Source organism: Salmo salar, chromosome 21 (assembly GCF_965601325.2).
Source record: "Salmo salar chromosome 21, fSalSal1, whole genome shotgun sequence".
Taxonomy (NCBI): domain Eukaryota; kingdom Metazoa; phylum Chordata; class Actinopteri; order Salmoniformes; family Salmonidae; genus Salmo; species Salmo salar.
Window position 1 is genome coordinate 54,411,068 of NC_138311.1, and position 26,106 is coordinate 54,437,173.

Consider the following 26,106-nt stretch of genomic DNA (forward strand, 5'->3'; position numbering starts at 1 on the left):
AATCACACTTCACTATCTAGCAATCTGACAGACTAATCTGGGTTTGGCGGATGCCAGGAGAACGCTACCTGCCCGAATGCATAGTGCCAACTGTAAAGTTTGGTGGAAGAATAATGGTCTGGCGCTGTTTTTCATGGCTCGGGCCCCTTAGTTCCAGTGAAGGGAAATCTGAACGCTACAGCATACAATGACATTCTAGATGATTCTGTGCTTCCAAATTTGTGGCAACAGTTTGAGGAAGGCCCTTTCCTGTTTCAACATGACAATGCACCCATGCACAAAGCGAGGTCCATACAGAAATTTGGGATGAATTGGAATGCCAACTGCGAGCCAGGCTTAATCTCCAAACACCAGGCTTAATCTCCAAACATGCATGTCCCCTGCAGCAATGTTCCAACATCTAGTGGAAAGCCTTCCCAGAAGAGTGGAGGCTGTTATAGCAGCAATGTTCCAATATCTAGTGGAAAGCCTTCCCAGAAGAGAGGAGGCTGTTATAGCAGCAATGTTCCAATATCTAGTGGAAAGCCTTCCCAGAAGAGTGGAGGCTGTTATAGCAGCAATGTTCCAATATCTAGTGGAAAGCCTTCCCAGAAGAGTGGAGGCTGTTATAGCAGCAAAGGGGGGGGACCAACTCCATATTAATGACATTATTTTTGGAATGAGATGTTTGACTTGCATGTGTCATACTTTTGGTCACATAGTGTATGTTGATGTTGGGGGGGGGGGGGGGGGGGGTGCTGGAGGTAATGAATATGATGTTTAACATTTTAGAAGTATCCCTTTCATCAGGTTCTAACCGGCTTATAGTGTGGTAGGAGGTAGGCTATATACCACCACAGAATCAGCGGTTTCAGAGAACCAGAGTTTTTTTTTTTAACCATATAATGACATCACACATCTAATGTGATAAAGCTGTGAAAATGTGATGGCTTGTGATCAAAAGCAAAAGGGAGGGAAAGAAGCTTTGGTGGTGGTGGTGTGGTTCTGATCTGGTGGTTGTCATAGTACCAGCCTGGTTACGTGGTGCGCCACCCCCCCCCTTCTACCCCTGCTCCCTAGTCTCCCTGGGTTAAAAGTTTTTGATTACTGGGCTTGAAGGGTGTCAGGCGAAAGGAAGAAGGGGGGTAAGAGAGAGGTGTGAGGGTGAGTGGGGGCAGGGAGAGGTTGACGGGAGGCAGGGTGGAGGACAAGAGGAGGCGAGGGGGCAGAGAGAGGGTAGGGGGCAGCGAGGAGGACAAGGGGCAGGGTGAGGATGGGGTGGCAGTGATGAGGATAAGAGGGGGCAGGGAGAAGGTGGGGGGCAGAGAGAAGGTAGGGGCATCGAGGTGGACAGGAGGGGGCAGGGAGTGGATGGGGGGCAGAGAGAGGGTGGAGGGCAGAGAGAGGGTGGAGGGCAGAGAGAAGGTAGGGGGCAGCGAGGAGGACAGGAGGTGGCAGGGTGAGGATAGAGGGCAGAGAGAAGGTAGGGGCAGCGAGGAGGACAGGAAGGGGCAGGGAGTGGATGGGGGGCAGAGAGAGGGTGGAGGGCAGAGAGAGGGTGGAGGGCAGAGAGAAGGTAGGGGGCAGCGAGGAGGACAGGAGGTGGCAGGGTGAGGATAGAGGGCAGAGAGAAGGTAGGGGCAGCGAGGAGGACAGGAAGGGGCAGGGAGTGGATGGGGGGCAGTGAGGAGGACAGGAGATGGCAGGGTGAGGATGGAGGGCAGCGAGGAGGACAGGAGGGGGCAGGGTGAGGATGGAGGGGCAGTGATGAGGGAGAGGGGGTAGAGAGAGGGTGGGGGCAGTGAGGAGGACAGGAGGTGGCAGGGTGAGGGATGGGGGGCAGAGAGAAGGTAGGGGCAGTGAGGAGGACAGGAAGGGGCAGGGTGAGGATGGGGGAAAAGAGGAGGACAGGAGGGGGCAGGGTGAGGATGGAGGGCAGCGAGGAGGACAGGAGGGGGCAGGGTGAGGATGGGGGGCAGCGAGGAGGACAGGAGGGGGCAGGGTGAGGATGGGGGGCAGCGAGGAGGTCAGGAGGGGGCAGGGTGAGGATGGAGGGCAGCGAGGAGGACAGGAGGGGGCAGGGTGAGGATGGAGGGGCAGTGATGAGGGAGAGGGGGTAGAGAGAGGGTGGGGGGCATCGAGGAGGATAAGAGGGGGCAGGGTGAGGATGGGGGGCAGTGATGAGGATAAGAGGTGGTGAGGGGGCAGAGAGGGGTGGGGGGGCAGAGAGAAGGTAGGGGGCAGCGAGGAGGACAGGAAGGGACAGGGAGTGGATGGGGGCAGCGAGGAGGACAGGAAGGGACAGGGAGTGGATGGGGGCAGCGAGGAGGGTAAGAAGTGGTGAGGGGCAGAGAGAGGGTGGGGGGCAGAGAGTAGCAACGAGATGCAGAGAGATGGGCGAGGAAGGGCAAGAGGGGAAATCCATTAAGTGGAGACGCTGACAGATGTTGCCTCTACCTCTCTGACAGATGCTGTCTAGGCACACAAAAAAAGAGAGATCCCCATGTATGACACATTTTATCCTGCTACTGCTGCTGGTAATGAACAGGGAACAGTATTATTAAATCAAATCAAATTATATTTGTCACATACACATGGTTAGCAGATGTTAATGCGAGTGTAGCGAAATGCTTGTGCTTCTAGTTCCGACCATGCGGTAGTATCTAACAAGTAATCTAACAATTTCACAACTACCTTATACAAGTGTAAAGGAATGACTAAGAATATGTACATATGAACAAGAAACAGTATTATTAGACCTGCTGCTAATGAACAGGGAACAGTATTAGTAGTCCTGCTGCTGCTGATAATAATGAACAGGGAACAATATTATTAGTCCTGCTGATAATGAACAGGGAACAGTATTAGTAGTCCTGCTGCTGCTGATAATAATGAACAGGAAACAGTATTAGTAGTCCTGCTGCTGCTGATAATAATGAACAGGAAACAGTATTAGTAGTCCTGCTGCTGCTAATGAACAGGAAACAGTATTAGTAGTCCTGCTGCTGCTGATAATAATGAACAGGAAACAGTATTAGTAGTCCTGCTGCTGCTGATAATAATGAACAGGAAACAGTATTAGTAGTCCTGCTGATAATACTGATAATGAACAGGGAACAGTATTAGTAGTCCTGTTGATGATACTGACAATGAACAGGGAACAGTATTATTAGTCCTGCTACTGCTGATAATGAACAGGGAACAGTATTATTAGTCCTGCTGATAATACTGATAATGAACAGGGAACAGTATTATTAGTCCTGACGATAATGAACAGGGAACAGTATTATTAGTCCTGATTATAATGAACAGGGAACAGTATTATTAGTCCTGCTACTGCTGCTGATAATGAACAGGGAACAGTATTATTAGTCCTGCTACTGCTGATGATAATGAACAGGGAACAGTATTATTAGTCCTGATTATAATGAACAGGGAACAGTATTATTAGTCCTGCTACTGCTGATGATAATGAACAGGGAACAGTATTATTAGTCCTGATGATAATGAACAGGGAACAGTATTATTAGTCCTGATGATAATGAACAGTGAACAGTATTATTAGTCCTGCTACTGCTGATAATGAACAGGGAACAGTATTATTAGTCCTGATGATAATGAACAGGGAACAGTATTATTAGTCCTGATGATAATGAACAGTGAACAGTATTATTAGTCCTGCTACTGCTGATAATGAACAGGGAACAGTATTATTAGTCTTGATGATAATGAACAGGGAACAGTATTATTAGTCCTGCTACTGCTGCTGATAATGAACAGGGAACAGTATTATTAGTCCTGCTACTGCTGCTGATAATGAACAGGGAACAGTATTAGTAGTCCTGCTGCTGCTAATGAACAGGGAACAATATTATTAGTCCTGCTACTGCTGCTGATAATGAACAGGGAACAGTATTATTAGTCCTGATTATAATGAACAGGGAACAGTATTATTAGTCCTGCTACTGCTGATAATGAACAGGGAACAGTATTATTAGTCCTGCTACTGCTGATAATGAACAGGGAACAGTATTATTAGTCCTGCTGCTGATAATGAACAGGGAACAGTATTATTAGTCCTGCTACTGCTGCTGATAATGAACAGGGAACAGTATTATTAGTCCTGCTGCTGCTAATGAACAGGGAACAATATTATTAGTCCTGCTACTGCTGCTGATAATGAACAGGGAACAGTATTATTAGTCCTGATTATAATGAACAGGGAACAGTATTATTAGTCCTGCTACTGCTGATAATGAACAGGGAACAGTATTATTAGTCCTGCTACTGCTGATAATGAACAGGGAACAGTATTATTAGTCCTGCTGCTGATAATGAACAGGGAACAGTATTATTAGTCCTGCTACTGCTGCTGACAATGAACAGGGAACAGTATTATTAGTCCTGATGATAATGAACAGGGAACAGTATTATTAGTCCTGCTGCTGATAATGAACAGGGAACAGTATTATTAGTGCTGCTGCCTGCATGGGGGAACGTGTCAAAACATTTTAGAATTATTTTGGTGGAATCCCCATGCTGGGTGTAGTTGTTTGAAAGAGAGCATGTTTGATGACAATGTTTGGAGCAGGCGCGTTCTCTCTCTTTTTTTCTCATTGTCTCTTATCCTATCCTGCTGTCTCTCTCTCCCTCCCTTTGTCTCCCTCTCGCCACTCTCACTCTATCTATTTTCCTCCCCGTCTTTTCTCTCATCCTCTCCTGCGCTCTCTCCCTCCCTCTGTCTCCCCTCTCAACTCTCACTCTATCTATTTCCCTCCCCCTCTTTCCTCTCATCTGCTCCTGCTCTCTCTCCCTCCCTTTCTTTCTCTCGTCCTCTCCTGTTCTCTCTCCCTCCCCCTCTTTTCTCCCGGCCTCTCCTGCTCTCTCGCCCTCCCCCTCTTTCTCTCATTCTCTCCTGCTCTCTCTCCCTCCCCCTCTTTTCTCGCGTCCTGTCTCTCGTCTCGTCCTCTTTTCTCTCATTCTCTCCTGCTCTCTCTCCAGTGGTTCTCAGTCGACAGCAGCGGAGGATCCAATTGATGAGGATCCACCAGAAGGAAGAGAGGATGCAGAAAGAAGTGAGGAAGAAGAAGAAGAGACAGAAGCAACAACAGCAGAAGCAGCCGGAGCAACTCCAGCATCAGCAGTACCACCGCCCTCCTCCACCTACCTACCCTCCTCCTCCTCCTACCACCGCCACCACCACCACCACCAACAAACCCCTCCTCCCTGAGCCCATCACCTACCACAGGAAACCAAACCCTATTCGACGCTTCGATGGGGACGTGCTGTCTCCAGTAAGACCCTCTTTCTTTCTCTGTCAGTGTGTATGGGCTGCGTCTCACTGGACTGTCTTTGACTTCGCCATCTAATGTTATCTCCAAAGTTTTGGCATCCGCCATAGAAATCCTTAGAAAGAATAAGATAAAGCTATTGAAAGATAGCCCGATATGCGTTTTTCTACAGTGTAATGGACACGGTGCAACCTTTGGTAGGTAGGCTGCTGGCAGGCTTCGGCTGCGGTACAGCAGAGCCAAGTCAGCCAGTTGTCATAGTTATCACTGGGGAAGTAAAATTATAGGCTACAATGACTTTGTTTATGATTATGCACATCACAAATGAAATGTAACTATTCGTTTCTTTAATTTTATTTTCTGTATGCCTTTTTATTATCTGGATAGACACAACGGTTACACCAATCAAAACGTTACACCAATCAAAACGTTAGACCAATCAAAACGTTAGACCAATCAAAACGTTACACCAATCAAAACGTTACACCAATCAAAATGTTACACCTATCAAAACGTTAGACCAATCAAAACGTTAGACCAATCAAAACATTACACCAATCAAAACATTACACCAATCAAAACGTTACACCAATCAAAACGTTACACCAATCAAAACGTTAGACCAATCAAAACGTTAGCCCAATCAAAACGTTACACCAATCAAAATGTTACACCAATCAAAACGTTACACCAATCAAAACGTTACACCAATCAAAACGTTACACCAATCAAAGCAGTGGAACAGTGTCTCAGACCCCTTGGATTTATTTACATTTTATTGTGTTACAAAGTGGGATTAAAATGAATTTCTTTCAACAATCTACACAAAATACTCCGTAATGTCAAAGTGGAAGATTATTCTTTTTTTATAAATAAAATATAGTTATTGCATAAGTGTCCAGACCCTTTGTTTAGGCAAGCCTACATTAGTTCAGGAGTCAAATTTGTCTTAACAAATCGCATAATAAGTTACATGGACTCACTTTGTGTGAATGACTAGCCCTTCCTCTGTCCCCCATACATACAGTACAACATCTGTAAGATCCCTCATCAAGTATTACATTTGAAGCACAGATTCAACTACAAAGACCAGTAAGCTTTTTCAAAAGCCTCATAAAGAAGGGCAGTGATTGGTACTGTAGATGGGTAACAATAACAAATCAGGCTTTGAATATCTCTTTAAGTATGGTCAAGTTAATAAGTATGCTGTGGATTACGTATTAAACCACCCAGACACATCAAAGATACCGTCGTCCTTCTGAACTGAGCTGCAGGACAGGAATGAAACTGCTCAGGGATGTTGCCATGGGGCCATTGGTGTTTTTAAAACAGCTACAGAGCTCAATGTCTATGATGATAGAAAACTGAGGATGATCAACAACATTGCAGTGACTCCACAATAATGACCTAAACGACTAACACAAATATACAGAATATCTTGTATGCAACAAGGCACTGAAGTAATACTGCAGAAAAAAAGCACAGCAAAGGAATACACTTTTTGGCCTAAATGCAAAGCCTTATGTTTGGGGCAAATTCAACACATCACTCAGTAAGTGCCTCCTTATTTTCAAGCATGATGGTGGCTGCGTCATGGTATGGGTATGCTTGACATCGGCAAATACTGGGCAGTTTTTCAGGATAAAAATAAATGGGATGGAGCTAAGCACAGGCGAAATCCTAGAGGAAAACCTATAAGCTATAAGCACGAGCAAAATTCTACAGGAAAACCTGGTTCAGTCTGTTTTCCAACAGACACTGGGAGATGAATTCACCAGCAGACTGAACCAGGTTTTCCTGTAGAATTTTGCTCGTGCTTATAGCTGTATTCCATTTATTTTTATCCTAAAAAACACTCCCTATTCCTTGCCGATGACAAGCATACCCATAACATGATGCAGCCACCACCATGCTTAAAAATATGAAGAGTGGTACTCATTGACGTATTCAGGACAACAAGTTCATTTCTTTGACACATTTTTACAGTATTATTTAAGTGCCTTGTTGCAAACAGGATGCATGTTTTGGAATATTTGTATTCTGTACAGACTTCCTTCTTTTCACTCTGTAAATTAGGTTAGTATTGTGGAGTAACTACAATGTTGTTGGTCCATGCTCAGTTGTATCTTATCACAGCCATTAAACTCTGTAACTGTTCTAAAGTCACCATTGGCCTCGTGGTGAAATCTCTGAGTGGTTTCCTTCCTCTCCAGCAACTGAGTTAGGATGGATGCCTGTATCTTTATAGTGACTGGGTGTATTGAGAAACCATCCAAAGTGTAATTAATAGCTTCACCATGTTCAAAGGGATTTTCAATGTCTGTTTTTAATATATTTACCCATCTACCAATCGGTGCACTTCTTTGGGAGGTATTGGAAAACCTCCTTTGTCTTTGTGGTTGAATACCTCCTTGGTCTTTGTGGTTGAATACCTCCTTAGTCTTTGTGGTTGTACCGGTACCCCCGCACATTGACTCTGTACCGTAATACCCTGTATATAGCCTCCACATTGACTCTGTACCGGTACCCCCCTGTATATAGCCTCCACATTGACTCTGTACCGGTACCCCCTGTATATAGCCTCCACATTGACTCTGTACCGGTACCCCCCTGTATATAGCCTCCACATTGACTCTGTACCGGTACCCCCTGTATATAGCCTCCACATTGACTCTGTACCGGTACCCCCTGTATATAGCCTCTACATTGACTCTGTACCGGTACCCCTGTATATAGCCTCCACATTGACTCTGTACCGTAATACCCTGTATATAGCCTCCACATTGACTCTGTACCGGTACCCCCCTGTATATAGCCTCCACATTGACTCTGTACCGGTACCCCCTGTATATAGCCTCCACATTGACTCTGTACCGGTACCCCCTGTATATAGCCTCTACATTGACTCTGTACCGGTACCCCTGTATATAGCCTCCACATTGACTCTGTACCGTAATACCCTGTATATAGCCTCCACATTGACTCTGTACCGGTACCCCCTGTATATAGCCTCCACATTGACTCTGTACCGTAACACCCTGTATATAGCCTCCACATTGACTCTGTACCGTTACCCCTATATATAGCCTCCACATTGACTCAGTACCAGTACTCCCTGTATATAGCCTCCACATTGACTCTGTACCGGTACCCCTTGTATATAGCCTCCACATTGACTCTGTACCGTTACCCCTATATATAGCCTCCACATTGACTCTGTACCGGTACCCCCTGTATATAGCCTCCACATGGACTCTGTACCGGTACCCCCTGTATATAGCCTCCACATTGACTCTGTACCGGTACCCCCTGTATATAGCCTCCACATTGACTCTGTACCGTAATACCCTGTATACAGCCTCCACATTGACAATGTACCGTAATACCCTGTATATAGCCCCGCTATTGTTATTTTACCGCTGATCTTTAATTATCTGTTATTCATATCTCTTACTTTTTTTAGGTATTTTCTTAAATCTGCATTGTTGGTTAAGGGCTTGTTAGTAAGCATTTCACTGTAAGGTCTACACCTGTTGTATTCGGTGCATGTGACAAATACCATTGGATTTGATTTGATTAGATTTAAAAAACCTTTCTGGTCTTTGTGGTTGAATCTGTGTTTAAAAACTCATTGCTCGACTGAGGGACCTTGAAGATAATTGTATGTGTGGGTTACAGAGGTGAGGTAGTCATTCAAAAATCAAGTTAAAACACTGTTTTAAAGACGGAATGTATCAATGCAAATTATTATGTGATTTTTTTCACATTAATTTATTTAGGCTTCTATAACAATGGGGTTGTATACTTATTGACTAAAGACATTTCAGGTTTACATTTTTTATTAATTTCAAAAGAAATTCTACTAACAAAATTCCACTTTGACATTATAGGGTATTGTGTGTATATCAGTGACATAAAATCTCAATTTAGTTCATTTTAAATGCAGGCTGTAATACAACAAAATGTGGAAAAAGTCAATGTGTGTGTGAATACTTTCTGAAGGCTCTGTATATTGCACTTTGACTAAAACGATGACTTATTGACTTAAATTGTTGTCTATCAATCAAATGTATTCATAAAGCCCTTTTTACATCAGCTGATATGTCAAAGTGCTGTACAGAAACCCAGCCTAAAACCACAAACAGCAAGCAATGCAGGTGTAGAAGCACGGTGGCTAGGAAAAACTCCCTAGAAAGGCCAGAACCTAGGAAGAAACCTAGAGAGGAACCAGGCTATGAGGGGTGGCCAGTCCTCTTCTGGCTGTGCCGGGTGGAGATTATAACAGAACATGGCCAAGATGTTCAAATGTTCATAGATGACCAGCAGGGTAAAATAATAATAATCACAGTGGTTATCGAGGGTGCAACAGGTCAGCACCTCAGGAGTAAATGTCAGTTGGATTTTCATAGCCGATCATTGAGAGTATCTCTACCACTCCTGCTGTCTCTAGAGAGTTGAAAACAGCAGGTCTGGGACAGGTAGCACGTCCGGTGAACAGGTCAGGGTTCCAGCAGGTCTGGGACAGGTCGCACGTCTGGTGAACAGGTCAGGGTTCCATAGCCGCAGGCAGAACAGTTGAAACTGGAGCAGCAGCACGGCCAGGTGGACTGGGGACAGCAAGGAGTCATCAGGCCCTAGGGCTCAGGTCCTCCGAGAGAGATAAAGAAAGAAAGAAAGAAAGAAAGAAAGAAAGAAAGAAAGAAAGAAAGAAAGAAAGAAAGAAAGAAAGAAAGAAAGAAAGAAAGAAAGCATACTTAAATTCACACAGGACACCGAATAAGACATGAAAAATACTCCAGATATAACAGACTGACCCTAGTGCCTTTCCGTTCACCTTCACACTCCTGGGCCAGACTACACTTAATCATAGGACCTACTGAAGAGATGAGTCTTCAATAAAGACTCATCGGTTGAGACTGAGTCTGCGTCTCTCACATGGGTAGGCAGACTATTCCATAAAAATGGAGCTCTATAGGAGAAAGCCCTGCCTCCAGCTGTTTGCTTAGAAATTCTAGGAACAATTAGGAGGCCTGCGTCTTTTGACCGTAGCGTACGTGTAGGTATGTACGGCAGGACCAAATCGGAAAGATAGTTAGGAGCAAGCCCATGTTAGCAGGTTAGCAGTAAAACCTTGAAATCAGCCCTTGCCTTAACAGGAAGCCAGTGTCGAGAGGCTAGCACTGGAGTAATATGATCAAATTTTTTGGTTCTAGTCAAGATTCTAGCAGCCGTGTTTAGCACTAACAAAAGCCTGATAATGATGTGCAACATTATGGGTATTTCAGCTCGAAAAAGTGGATTTTTACTGGTGTGGGCTTTAAAATTAAAGTTCATTTAAGTAACAGAAAGAAAAAAATATTTTGCGGGAAAGCAAGAAGTATTGAGTTAAAAAAAAAAAAAGGATAATTGGTAGATTACTGTGGATACCATTATCTCAGTGAGCCTCCCAGGCCAATGTTGTCCAGGTTTAAGAACATAAACTGTATATTAATAATGAATAATATTATATTGTATTCTATTACACCCTCTTAACATATCCCACAGATCCCTTGGACAAAATTAGTTTAATCTGCCACTATTACCCCCCCCGCCAAATGTACAACTAAAATAAAAACTATTTTATTGTGGAGATCAGCCCGCTGACACCGTGCAGTGCCGCAGCAGTTGCTGCAGTACCTCCTTGAGAACCCCTGCCCTATATAGTGCCTTACTATGGGTCCTGCTCAACAGTAGTGCACTACTATGGGTCCTGGTCAACAGTAGTGCACTACTATGGGTCCTGGTCAACAGTAGTACACTACTATGGGTCCTGGTCAACAGTAGTACACTACTATGGGTCCTGGTCAACAGTAGTGCACTACTATGGGTCCTGGTCAACAGTAGTGCACTACTATGGGTCCTGGTCAACAGTAGTGCACTACTATGGGTCCTGGTCAACAGTAGTGCACTACTATGGGTCCTGGTCAACAGTAGTACACTACTATGGGTCCTGGTCAACAGTAGTGCACTACTATGGGTCCTGGTCAACAGTAGTGCACTACTATGGGTCCTGGTCAACAGTAGTGCACTACTATGGGTCCTGGTCAACAGTAGTACACTACTATGGGTCCTGGTCAACAGTAGTGCACTACTATGGGCCTGGTCAACAGTAGTGCACTACTATGGGTCCTGGTCAACAGTAGTGCACTACTATGGGTCCTGGTCAACAGTAGTGCACTACTATGGGTCCTGGTCAACAGTAGTACACTACTATGGGTCCTGGTCAACAGTAGTACACTACTATGGGTCCTGGTCAACAGTAGTACATTACTATGGGTCCTGGTCAACAGTAGTGCCATACTATGGGTCCTGGTCAACAGTAGTGCACTACTATGGGTCCTGGTCAACAGTAGTGGCTTATTACTATGGGTCCTGGTCAACAGTAGTACACTACTATGGGTCCTGGTCAACAGTAGTACACTACTATGGGTCCTGGTCAATAGTAGTACACTACTATGGGTCCTGGTCAACAGTAGTGCACTACTATGGGTCCTGGTCAATAGTAGTACACTACTATGGGTCCTGGTCAATAGTAGTACACTACTATGGGTCCTGGTCAACAGTAGTGCACTACTATGGGTCCTGGTCAACAGTAGTGGCTTATTACTATGGGTCCTGGTCAACAGTAGTGCACTAATTTGGGCCCTGGTCAACAGTAGTGGCTTATTACTATGGGTCCTGGTCAACAGTAGTGCCCTACTATGGGTCCTGGTCAACAGTAGTACACTACTATGGGTCCTGGTCAACAGTAGTGCACTACTATGGGTCCTGATCAACAGTAGTGGCATATTACTATGTGTCCTGGTCAACAGTAGTGCACTACTATGGGTCCTGGTCAATAGTAGTACACTACTATGGGTCCTGGTCAACAGTAGTGCCCTACTATGGGCCCTGGTCAACAGTAGTGGCTTATTACTATGGGTCCTGGTCAACAGTAGTGCCCTACTATGGGTCCTGGTCAACAGTAGTGCACTACTATGGGTCCTGGTCAACAGTAGTGCACTACTATGGGTCCTGGTCAACAGTAGTGCCCTACTATGGGCCCTGGTCAACAGTAGTGGCTTATTACTATGGATCCTGGTCAACAGTAGTGCACTACTATGGGTCCTGGTCAACAGTAGTGCACTACTATGGGTCCTGGTCAACAGTAGTGCCCTACTATGGGTCCTGGTCAACAGTAGTGCACTACTATGGGTCCTGGTCAACAGTAGTGCCCTACTATGGGTCCTGGTCAACAGTAGTGGCTTATTACTATGGGTCCTGGTCAACAGTAGTGCACTACTATGGGTCCTGGTCAACAGTAGTGCACTACTATGGGTCCTGGTCAACAGTAGTACACTACTATGGGTCCTGGTCAACAGTAGTACACTACTATGGGTCCTGGTCAACAGTAGTGCACTACTATGGGTCCTGGTCAACAGTAGTGCACTACTATGGGTCCTGGTCAACAGTAGTGCACTACTATGGGTCCTGGTCAACAGTAGTGCACTACTATGGGTCCTGGTCAACAGTAGTACACTACTATGGGTCCTGGTCAACAGTAGTGCACTACTATGGGTCCTGGTCAACAGTAGTGCACTACTATGGGTCCTGGTCAACAGTAGTGCACTACTATGGGTCCTGGTCAACAGTAGTACACTACTATGGGTCCTGGTCAACAGTAGTGCACTACTATGGGTCCTGGTCAACAGTAGTGCACTACTGTGGGTCCTGGTCAACAGTAGTGCACTACTATGGGTCCTGGTCAACAGTAGTACACTACTATGGGTCCTGGTCAACAGTAGTACACTACTATGGGTCCTGGTCAACAGTAGTACATTACTATGGGTCCTGGTCAACAGTAGTGCCATACTATGGGTCCTGGTCAACAGTAGTGCACTACTATGGGTCCTGGTCAACACTAGTGGCTTATTACTATGGGTCCTGGTCAACAGTAGTACACTACTATGGGTCCTGGTCAACAGTAGTACACTACTATGGGTCCTGGTCAATAGTAGTACACTACTATGGGTCCTGGTCAACAGTAGTGCACTACTATGGGTCCTGGTCAATAGTAGTACACTACTATGGGTCCTGGTCAATAGTAGTACACTACTATGGGTCCTGGTCAACAGTAGTGCACTACTATGGGTCCTGGTCAACAGTAGTGGCTTATTACTATGGGTCCTGGTCAACAGTAGTGCACTAATTTGGGCCCTGGTCAACAGTAGTGGCTTATTACTATGGGTCCTGGTCAACAGTAGTGCCCTACTATGGGTCCTGGTCAACAGTAGTACACTACTATGGGTCCTGGTCAACAGTAGTGCACTACTATGGGTCCTGATCAACAGTAGTGGCTTATTACTATGTGTCCTGGTCAACAGTAGTGCACTACTATGGGTCCTGGTCAATAGTAGTACACTACTATGGGTCCTGGTCAACAGTAGTGCCCTACTATGGGCCCTGGTCAACAGTAGTGGCTTATTACTATGGGTCCTGGTCAACAGTAGTGCCCTACTATGGGTCCTGGTCAACAGTAGTGCACTACTATGGGTCCTGGTCAACAGTAGTGCACTACTATGGGTCCTGGTCAACAGTAGTGCCCTACTATGGGCCCTGGTCAACAGTAGTGGCTTATTACTATGGATCCTGGTCAACAGTAGTGCACTACTATGGGTCCTGGTCAACAGTAGTGCACTACTATGGGTCCTGGTCAACAGTAGTGCCCTACTATGGGTCCTGGTCAACAGTAGTGCACTACTATGGGTCCTGGTCAACAGTAGTGCCCTACTATGGGTCCTGGTCAACAGTAGTGGCTTATTACTATGGGTCCTGGTCAACAGTAGTGCACTACTATGGGTCCTGGTCAACAGTAGTGCACTACTATGGGTCCTGGTCAACAGTAGTACACTACTATGGGTCCTGGTCAACAGTAGTGCACTACTATGGGTCCTGGTCAACAGTAGTGGCTTATTACTATGGGTCCTGGTCAACAGTAGTGCCCTACTATGGGTCCTGGTCAACAGTAGTGCACTACTATGGGTCCTGGTCAACAGTAGTGCACTACTATGGGTCCTGGTCAACAGTAGTACACTACTATGGGTCCTGGATAACAGTAGTACACTACTATGGGCCCTGGTCAACAGTAGTGGCTTATTACTATGGGTCCTGGTCAACAGTAGTGCACTACTATGGGTCCTGGTCAACAGTAGTGCCCTATATAGAAAATACGGTACCATTTTGGACGCAACCACCATCCTACAGATGTAGGATCTTCATTTGACCTATATTATCACAGCAAAGTAATCTTCATCTGTCTTCATCACTGTCTGTGTCTGTTGTCTCTGGACATCTGGAGTAATCTTTCTCTCTCTCTCCCTTTCCCTCTCTCTTTCTCCCTTTCTTTCTATCCTCTCTCACTCTCTCCCTCTACCCTCTCGTTCTCTCTCCCTCTACCCTCTCCTTCTCTCTCCCTCTACCCTCTCCTTCTCTCTCCCTCTACCCTCTCCTTCTCTCTCCCTCTACCCTCTCGTTCTCTCTCCCTCTACCCTCTCGTTCTCTCTCCCTCTACCCTCTCCTTCTCTCTCCCTCTACCCTCTCCTTCTCTCTCCCTCTACCCTCTCGTTCTCTCTCCCTCTACCCTCTCCTTCTCTCTCCCTCTACCCTCTCCTTCTCTCTCCCTCTACCCTCTCCTTCTCTCTCCCTCTACCCTCTCCTTCTCTCTCCCTCTACCCTCTCGTTCTCTCTCCCTCTACCCTCTCCTTCTCTCTCCCTCTACCCTCTCCTTCTCTCTCCCTCTACCCTCTCCTTCTCTCTCTCTCTACCCTCTCCTTCTCTCTCCCTCTACCCTCTCGTTCTCTCTCCCTCTACCCTCTACCCTCTCCCTCTACCCTCTCCTTCTCTCTCCCTCTACCCTCTCCTTCTCTCTCCCTCTACCCTCTCCTTCTCTCTCCCTCTACCCTCTCCTTCTCTCTCCCTCTACCCTCTCGTTCTCTCTCCCTCTACCCTCTCCTTCTCTCTCCCTCTACCCTCTCGTTCTCTCTCCCTCTACCCTCTCCTTCTCTCTCCCTCTACCCTCTCGTTCTCTCTCCCTCTACCCTCTCCTTCTCTCTCCCTCTACCCTCTCGTTCTCTCTCCCTCTACCCTCTCCTTCTCTCTCCCTCTACCCTCTCGTTCTCTCTCCCTCTACCCTCTCGTTCTCTCTCCCTCTACCCTCTCTCTCTACCCTCTCCTTCTCTCTCCCTCTACCCTCTCCTTCTCTCTCCCTCTACCCTCTCCTTCTCTCTCCCTCTACCCTCTCCCTCTACCCTCTCGTTCTCTCTCCCTCTACCCTCTCCTTCTCTCTCCCTCTACCCTCTCCTTCTCTCTCCCTCTACCCTCTCCTTCTCTCTCCCTCTACCCTCTCGTTCTCTCTCCCTCTACCCTCTCCTTCTCTCTCCCTCTACCCTCTCCTTCTCTCTCCCTCTACCCTCTCCTTCTCTCTCCCTCTACCCTCTCCTTCTCTCTCCCTCTACCCTCTCCCTCTACCCTCTCCTTCTCTCTCCCTCTACCCTCTCGTTCTCTCTCCCTCTACCCTCTCCTTCTCTCTCCCTCTACCCTCTCCTTCTCTCTCCCTCTACCCTCTCCTTCTCTCTCCCTCTACCCTCTCCTTCTCTCTCCCTCTACCCTCTCCTTCTCTCTCCCTCTACCCTCTCGTTCTCTCTCCCTCTCCTTCTCTCTCCCTCTACCCTCTCGTTCTCTCTCCCTCTACCCTCTCCCTCTACCCTCTCCTTCTCTCTCCCTCTACCCTCTCCTTCTCTCTCCCTCTACCCTCTCCCTCTACCCTCTCCTTCTCTCTCCCTCTACCCTCTCGTTCTCTCTCCCTCTACCCTCTCCCTCTACCCTCTCCTTCTCTCTCCCTCTACCCTCTCCTTCTCTCTCCCTCTACCCTCTCCCTCTACCCTCTCCTTCTCTCTCCCTCTACCCTCTCCTTCTCTCTCCCTCTACCCTCTCGTTCTCTCTCCCTCTACCCTCTCGTTCTCTCTCCCTCTACCCTCTCCTTCTCTCTCCCTCTACCCTCTCCTTCTCTCTCCCTCTACCCTCTCCCTCTACCCTCTACCCTCTCCCTCTACCCTCTCCTTCTCTCTCCCTCTACCCTCTCCTTCTCTCTCCCTCTACCCTCTCCTTCTCTCTCCCTCTACCCTCTCCTTCTCTCTCCCTCTACCCTCTCGTTCTCTCTCCCTCTACCCTCTCCTTCTCTCTCCCTCTACCCTCTCGTTCTCTCTCCCTCTACCCTCTCCTTCTCTCTCCCTCTACCCTCTCCTTCTCTCTCCCTCTACCCTCTCCTTCTCTCTCCCTCTACCCTCTCCTTCTCTCTCCCTCTACCCTCTCGTTCTCTCTCCCTCTACCCTCTCGTTCTCTCTCCCTCTACCCTCTCGTTCTCTCTCCCTCTCCTTCTCTCTCCCTCTACCCTCTCCTTCTCTCTCCCTCTACCCTCTCCCTCTACCCTCTCCTTCTCTCTCCCTCTACCCTCTCCTTCTCTCTCTCTCTACCCTCTCCTTCTCTCTCCCTCTACCCTCTCCTTCTCTCTCTCTCTACCCTCTCCTTCTCTCTCCCTCTACCCTCTCCTTCTCTCTCCCTCTACCCTCTCCTTCTCTCTCCCTCTACCCTCTCGTTCTCTCTCCCTCTACCCTCTCCTTCTCTCTCCCTCTACCCTCTCGTTCTCTCTTCCTCTACCCTCTCCTTCTCTCTCCCTCTACCCTCTCCTTCTCTCTCCCTCTACCCTCTCGTTCTCTCTCCCTCTACCCTCTCCTTCTCTCTCCCTCTACCCTCTCGTTCTCTCTCCCTCTACCCTCTCCTTCTCTCTCCCTCTACCCTCTCGTTCTCTCTCCCTCTACCCTCTCCTTCTCTCTCCCTCTACCCTCTCGTTCTCTCTCCCTCTACCCTCTCGTTCTCTCTCCCTCTACCCTCTCGTTCTCTCTACCCTCTCGTTCTCTCTCCCTCTACCCTCTCGTTCTCTCTCCCTCTCCTTCTCTCTCCCTCTACCCTCTCGTTCTCTCTCCCTCTACCCTCTCCCTCTACCCTCTCCTTCTCTCTCCCTCTACCCTCTCCCTCTACCCTCTCCTTCTCTCTCCCTCTACCCTCTCCTTCTCTCTCCCTCTACCCTCTCCTTCTCTCTCCCTCTACCCTCTCGTTCTCTCTCCCTCTCCTTCTCTCTCCCTCTACCCTCTCGTTCTCTCTCCCTCTACCCTCTCCCTCTACCCTCTCCTTCTCTCTCCCTCTACCCTCTCCTTCTCTCTCCCTCTACCCTCTCCCTCTACCCTCTCCTTCTCTCTCCCTCTACCCTCTCGTTCTCTCTCCCTCTACCCTCTCCTTCTCTCTCCCTCTACCCTCTCGTTCTCTCTCCCTCTACCCTCTCCTTCTCTCTCCCTCTACCCTCTCGTTCTCTCTCCCTCTACCCTCTCCTTCTCTCTCCCTCTACCCTCTCCTTCTCTCTCCCTCTACCCTCTCCTTCTCTCTCCCTCTACCCTCTCCTTCTCTCTCCCTCTACCCTCTCCTTCTCTCTCCCTCTACCCTCTCCTTCTCTCTCCCTCTACCCTCTCCTTCTCTCTCCCTCTACCCTCTCCTTCTCTCTCCCTCTACCCTCTCCTTCTCTCTCCCTCTACCCTCTCCTTCTCTCTCCCTCTACCCTCTCCTTCTCTCTCCCTCTACCCTTTCCTTCTCTCTCCCTCTACCCTCTCCTTCTCTCTCCCTCTACCCTCTCGTTCTCTCTCCCTCTCCTTCTCTCTCCCTCTACCCTCTCGTTCTCTCTCCCTCTACCCTCTCCCTCTACCCTCTCCTTCTCTCTCCCTCTACCCTCTCGTTCTCTCTCCCTCTACCCTCTCCTTCTCTCTCCCTCTACCCTCTCCTTCTCTCTCCCTCTACCCTCTCCCTCTACCCTCTCGTTCTCTCTCCCTCTACCCTCTCCCTCTACCCTCTCCTTCTCTCTCCCTCTACCCTCTCGTTCTCCCTCTCCCTCCCTCCTCAGAGTTACATCGCTAGTTTCCGGGACAGACAGGTGGACAGACGGGATTACCCTCACCACGGCAGGCCCATCGCCAGGCACCACATGGCTGACCGAGACTACGACTGTGGATCCCAAGTACCCCTGACTGCCCCCAATGGACCGGCTGTACGAGTTTGACATTGACAATAACCTTTATATCCTGTGACAGTGCTCCTACTGGTTTGGAGTGGTACTGTTTTGTCCTTTTTTTTGTCTTTTTTTTTGTTGTTGTCCAGTGAAGTTCTCCAGTGTCCAGATTGAATGTTAATCTCTGGACTAATGTATTCTGAGGTGGATATAGAAGGTTGATGTCACCCGTCCCCTTCTCTTTTCTTTTAGCCTGAAGCAAATCAGTGTCCAGACTGAGATTGACCTTTGAACCCTGGACTGACTTAGAAATGAAAGGCCTTTGATGTCTTCCATTGAACTCTCTTCCATTCCGTCTTTTAGTCTGTGGTTTACATGGGCTGTGGAACATATAAACCTTGAGGTGGTTCCTTCGTCTCAGCTCTTAAAGACATCTATTTTTTTGGAGCGTTACAATTTCCCTGAACATGTATGTCGATACCTGTATAGGGTCTTAAAGGTGAAAGGAAGCGTAAAACATTACCAACGTAAGACATCAACTTCCCTGGAAATATGTCACTACAGTTGAAATACCATTTTCTCCTACTGTGTGATATGTGGGCTAGTGTTGATGTGTTGTGTGTCTAAGATCATTGTCCTGTGTGTCTGTGTGTGTCTACTGCCCCACGGTCCATTATTAGTCAGCACTAAGTCTCTTTAATCTGCTCATTTTAAACATGGCTAAGCGATGTTACCTTTAAATCTACTGTATTATTCAAAGAAACCTGCTATGGCTTCGATGTTGCCTTTACTGGTCTTGTGGGGGAGATGGAGTACAACTCACCTGCTATTTCTCTCCTCCACTCCCCCTTGTCCTCCCCTCTTCCCTCCTCTCCCCCTTCTCCTCTCCTCTCCTCTCCCCCTTCTCCTCTCCCCTTCTCTCCCCCTACTCCTCTCCCCTCCTCTCCCCCTTCTCTCTCCTTCTCTCCCCCTTCTCCTCTCCCCTCCTCTCCCCTTCTCCTCTCCCCTTCTCCTCTCCTCTCCCCTCCTCTCCCCCTACTCCTCTCCCCTCCTTTCCCCCTTCTTCTCTCCTCTCCTCTCCCCCTTCTCCTCTCCCCTCCTCTCCCCCTACTCCTCTCCGTTCCGCTCCTCTCCCCCTTCTCCTCTCTCCTTCTCTCCCCCTTCTCCTCTCCCCTCCTCTCCCCCTTCTCCTCTCCCCTTCTCCTCTCCCCTCCTCTCCCCCTTCTCTTCTCTTCTCCTCCCCTCCCCCTTCTCCTCTCCTCCTCTCCCCCTTCTCCTCTCCTCTCCCCCTTCTCTTCTCCTTTCCTCCCCTCCCCCTTCTCCTCTCCTCCTCTCCCCCTTCTCCTCTCCTCTCCCCCTTCTCTTCTCCTCTCCTCCTCTCCCCCTTCTCTTCCCCTCCCCCTTCTCCTTTCCTCTCCTCCTCTCCCCCTTCTCCTCTCCCCCCTCTCCTCTCCTCCCCTCCCCCTCCTCTTCTCCTCTCCTCCCCTCTTCTGTCTTTGTATTGTATTTACCCCTACAGTCCTCCAAAACTGCAGTGCAATCGGAAGATAACATCACAAGTCCGTTAGGCACATTTTGTGCTGTGATGGAAAACAGGGACTGTTAGAGTCCATGTGGGGATATTATAGAGCATGTGATAATGTCTCCCCCTGTGTCAGTTACAGCACTATATCAGGTACAGCATATGAAGGGGGAGTCATTTCAACTCCTACATGAAGGGGGGGGGCTCATTTCAACTCCTACATGAAGGGGGGGGGCTCATTTCAACTCCTACATGAAGGGGGGGCTCATTTCAACTCCTACATGAAGGGGGGGCTCATTTCAACTCCTACATGAAGGGGGGGGGGGGGCTCATTTCAACTCCTACATGAAGGGGGGGGGCTCATTTCAACTCCTACATGAAGGGGGGGCTCATTTCAACTCCTACATGAAGGGGGGGCTCATTTCAACTCCTACATGAAGGGGGGGGGGCTCATTTCAACTCCTACATGAAGGGGGGGGCTCATTTCAACTCCTACATGAAGGGGGGGGGGGCTCATTTCAACTCCTACATGAAGGGGGGGCTCATTTCAACTCCTACATGAAGGGGGGGGGCTCATTTCAACTCCTACATGAAGGGGGAGCTCATTTCAACATAACATGACTGTACTGAAAGCTTTCCCTCGACACTGTTCTTTCCTGTGATCGAGTGTGAAATGGTTATCTTTTGTGTTGGCGGTTAGTACGATGTGACTGAATACATACAGGAGCTAACAAAGAGAAGATTATATATATATGTATGTATGTATGTATGTACTGTGAGAGCGCTATTGAATATGTGGATCTGTATTTAACAGAGAGTGACTTACGGTACATAGTACAGGCCTGGAAGTGTACTGAGGATTATTTCTGAAGATTCATTCATTTCTGAACAGGGATCCATCGTCCTTGCGTGTGTTGTTTTGCGAGTTTTTATACGCCACTTTAACAGACGCTTTTATCCAAAGCGTTAAAGCGTGCGTACATTTTACGTATTGGTGGCCCCGGCGGGAATCAAACCCATGACCTTAGGTATTGCAAGCTCCGTGCGCTGAGCCAGACAGGGACGCTGTGTGTGTTTTATTACAAATATTACTAATATGTTGTACATATTAAAATGGGGGCAGACGTCAATAGATGTTTTGGGGCAGGGTTCAATGGAGCCGTTCTCGGTGTTTCTTCTCGTGTCAGGAGAAAGAGTCCTGAACGTGACTTTGGGGGGTGGGGTTGGGGGGGGGGGGTGAGAAATTAACACAGCACTATGAGTGAAGGACCAGCCAATGGGGAGTTACTTTGACTTTCTATCCTCCCATCTGTTTTTTGTTACATAGTGAAAAAGGGCTCGAGGGTTTCGAACAGTTTTCTCTTCCTGTTGTTAAGTGACTGTCAGTCAAAATACTTTTAATGTCTTTATAAATACTGTACATCTTTTTGAATGCTGTGTGTGTATATATATATATATATTTTATGTTGTGTGTTCTTGTTAATTATTGTCATAATTAGTAGTTTAATTGATTTAATGCTCTGATTTATCCTTTTCTAAGTATTATTACATACTGTATGTTGGCCGCGATTCAAGGAGCGATGTAGCACAGCGTACTATAACAGATTGTAAAAAGGCATTTTACGCTGACATTTTCAGAGTTTTACCATGAATACGCTCACCTCTTAAAGTTCCTGGGAAAAATGTCTGGCTGTAGAGTGCCGTTGCTGCTCTTTATTAGCTAGGCAGACATGATTATATGAGTTGTACTTTTCTCTTACGGACTGATCAGCTGTGGGTTTCCATGGCTGATTTTCAAATTATAAAATATTTCCCTCTATAGGGCACTACTTTTGACCAGGGCCCATAGTGCATTACTTTTTATTAGGGCCCATAGGGCTCTGGTCAAAAGTAGTGCACTATATAGGAAATAGGGTGCCATTTGGGATGTAATGCATGAGTTAAAGGTCTGATGCATAAATTTTTATCTCAATATCAAATCAAGTACCTTACTGGGATTATTTTCAATCGAAAAGGTACAAAATAGCTTCTTAGCAAGAAATTTCTCATGTAAGAATTTTGCTAGGACTGTCTGGGAGTGGTCTGAGTGGGAAGGGGAAAACTGAAAATGATCTGTTATTGGCAGAGAGGTTTGGAACTCTTTTTCTTATTGGTCTATTAACTTATTTACCGCCTGGTGATGTCACCAGGCAGGCCAAAACTCCATCCATCCAAAAACAGTCAGATATTTGAGGCGGTCTCTTCAAACAGCTCTTACGCTAAAAGGGCATTATCATCATTAAAAAATAAGAATTCACAGTATTGTTCCAACCTCACTAGTGCGTAAATATATATAAAACACGGGGGAAAAAAAAACATTTTTAACTGCACTGGGCCTTTAAAGGATTATTCTGTCGTGTGTGTAAAGGGGCCGTTAAAACAAAAGACCTGAGCCTTGTAGCTTTATTATTGTTGTTATTATTCAAATTATTATTGAGCATGTATTTGTATGAACCTGGATATGATAAATATTGTGATTCCAAAGATGTTGACTACGCTATTTATTACTGCAATTTGTTGTGTTTACGTCTATTATTTCAACTAATTACAGTAACTACTGAACATATCCTGCAGTAACAACATGAATATATATATAGTAATTTACAGTAACTACTGAACATATTCTGCAGTAACAACATGAATATATATAGTAATTTACAGTAACTACTGTACATATCCTGCAGTAACAACATGAATATATATATAGTAATTTACAGTAACTACTGTACATATCCTGCAGTAACAACATGAATATATATATAGTAATTTACAGTAACTACTGAACATATTCTACAGTAACAACATGAATATATATATAGTAATTTACAGTAACTACTGTACATATCCTGCAGTAACAACATGAATATATATTGTAACTTACAGTAACTACTGTACATATCCTGCAGTAACAACATGAATATATATATAGTAATTTACAGTAACTACTGAACATATTCTACAGTAACAACATGAATATATATTGTAACTTACAGTAACTACTGAACATATTCTACAGTAACAACATGAATATATATATAGTAATTTACAGTAACTACTGAACATATTCTACAGTAACAACATGAATATATATAGTAATTTACAGTAACTACTGAACATATTCTACAGTAACAACATGAATATATATATAGTAATTTACAGTAACTGCTGTATATATTCTACAGTCATCAAGGCTTCTTGAAGTGCACGGCTTGTATACATTAGGTCAGTGGTCTTCCACTAGTTTTGCTTCTGGACCCAAATTGAAACGGGTTGTCTCAGTCGCGACCGAATAACCACACCGTGAATATGGTTTGAGACCACAAAATCAACCAAATCCACTACAGCTATATTGAAAATACTGTGATTTGAAGATGTTTTTTTTTTTCAAAGATTAAATTACAACAAAAAAAGTGGTTCATTATCATCTTTGCAGTTCAGACTGGAGTATTTACAAACATACACTTTTTCATGGTCCTTTGAGCTGGATAGGAACACTGTGCTCAGAGGATTTTATACAGCGTGAGAGAGTAATTTACAGTAACTTCATATTCTAGAGTAACAACATGCATACATATAGTAATTTACAGTAACTACATATTCTACAGTAATGACATGAATATATAGTAATTTACAGTAACTACATATTCTACAGTAACAACATGCATACATATAGTAATTTACAGTAACTACATATTCTACAGTATCGACATGAATATATAGTAATTTACAGTAACTACATATTCTATAGTATCAACATGAATATATAGTAATTTACAGTAACTACATATTCTACAGTAACAACATGCATACATATAGTAATTTACAGTAACTACATATTCTACAGTATCAACATGAATATATAGTAATTTACAGTAACTACATATTCTACAGTAACAACATGAATATATAGTAATTTACAGTAAATACATATTCTACAATACCGACTTTGATATATTCAAGCATCCTTTATGCATGTCTTGTATGCAAATATGAAATGCGACAGGCCATGCCTGCAGGGGATGTGTATTATAATGTATGTTATAATGTGAGAGACCGGGTGTATGTAATGTACTGTATGTAATGTATGTACTGTAATGTATGTAATGTACTGTAATGTACTGTATGTAATGTATGTACTGTAATGTATGTAATGTACTGTAATGTACTGTATGTAATGAATGTAATGTACTGTATGTAATGTACTGTAATGTACTGTACTTCATGTAATGTACTATATGTAATGTATGCAATGTACTGTATGTAATGTAATGTACTGTAATGTACTGTACTTCATGTAATGTACTGTATGTAATGTATGTAATGTATGTAATGTACTGTATGTAATGTACTGTAATGTACTGTACTTTATGTAATGTACTGTACTTCATGTAATGTACTGTATGTAATGTATTGTACTGTATGTAATGTAATGTATGTTATGTACTTTATGGAATGTAATTAATGGAATGTATGTTATGTAATGTATGTAATGTAATGTATGTAATGTACTGTATGTACTGTAATGTACTGTACTTCATGTAATGTACTGTACTTCATGTAATGTACCATATGTAATGTAATGTATGTTATGTACTTTATGTAATGTAATTAATGGAATGTATGTTATGTAATGTATGTAATGTATTTTATGTAATGTAATGTATGTAATGTAATGTATGTAATGTATTTTATGTAATGTATTTTATGTAATGTAATGTATGTAATGTATTTTATGTAATGTAATGTATGTAATGTATTTTATGTAATGTAATGTATGTAATGTCATGTATGTAATGTCATGTATTTTATATAATGTAATGCAATGTAATGTATGTTATGTAATGTATTTTATGTGTGTACTAATGTATGTAATGTAATGTATTTCATGTAAGGTACTGTATGTATTGTAATGTATGTATTGTAATGTATGTAATGTACTGTATGTAATGTACTGTACTTCATGTAAGGTACTGTATGTATTGTAATGTATGTATTGTAATGTATGTAATGTACTGTATGTAATGTAATGTAATTTTATGGTAGGTAATGTAATGTAATGTATGTAAAGTAATGTATTTCATGTAATGTACTGTATGTATTGTAATGTATGTATTGTAATGTATGTAATGTACTGTATGTAATGTACTGTATGTACTGTAATGTATGTAATGTACTGTATGTACTGTAATGTATATAATGTAATGTACTGTATGTAATGTAATGTATGTAATGTAATGTACTGTATATAATGTATGTAATGTAATGTAATCTAATATATGTAATTTAATTAATATAATGTACTGTATTTAATGTAATGTAGTGTTTGTAATGTAATGTACACTATCGTTCAAAAGTGTGGGGTCACTTAGAAATGTCCTGTAAAGACAAGCTTTATTTTCTGTCCATTAAAATAACATCAAATTGATCAGAAATACAGTGTAGACATTGTTAATGTTGTAAATGACTATTGTAGCTGGAAACGGCAGATTTTTTATGAAATATCTAGATAGGCGTACAAAGGCCCATTATCAGCAACCATCACTCCTGTGTTCCAATGGCACGTTGTGTTAGCTAATCCAAGTTTATAATTTTAAAAGGCTAATTGATCATTAGAAAACCCTTTTGCAATTATGTTAGCACAGATGAAAACTGTTGTCCTGATTAAAGAAGCAATAAAACTGGCCTTCTTTAGACTAGTTGAGTATCTGGAGCATCAGCATGTGTGGGTTCGATTACAGGTTCAAAATGGCCAGAAACAAATAACTTTCTTCTCCGGCCTCTAGGTCACCAGGCTGCTCTTTTTGGCGCACACCTGTCACCATCGTTATGCGCACCTGCTCGTTGTCAGACTCACCTGGACTCCATCACTTCCCTGATTACCTTCCCTATATATGTCACTTCCTTTGGTTCCTTCCTCAGGCGTTATTGTTTCTGTTTCCTGTCTGTGCATTGTTCGTGTTTCTTGTTTTGTTCAGTTGTTTATTAAATTATGCACTCCCTGAACTTGCTTCCTGACTCCCAGCGCACACGTTAAAAGTCTATTCTTGTTCTGAGAAATGAAGGCTAGTCCATGCGAGAAATTGCCAAGAAACTGAAGATCTCGTACAACGCTGTGTACTACTCCCTTCACAGAACAGAGAAAACTG

At 44.9% G+C, this 26,106-nt stretch overlaps 1 protein-coding gene across 1 annotated transcript in view; it reads left to right on the forward strand.

Moving 5' to 3' along the window:
- The window catches only part of tmem198aa (transmembrane protein 198aa), a 39,595-nt gene extending 17,149 nt beyond the window's left edge, over nt 1–22,446 (forward strand). The window contains exons 5-6 of the mRNA XM_045704903.2: nt 4,981–5,273; nt 18,295–22,446. Of these exons, the coding sequence (XP_045560859.1) occupies nt 4,981–5,273; nt 18,295–18,450 (449 nt within the window). The 3' untranslated portion in view covers nt 18,451–22,446. The remainder of the gene's footprint in view (nt 1–4,980; nt 5,274–18,294) is intronic.
- The last annotated feature ends 3,660 nt before the right edge of the window (nt 22,447–26,106 follow it).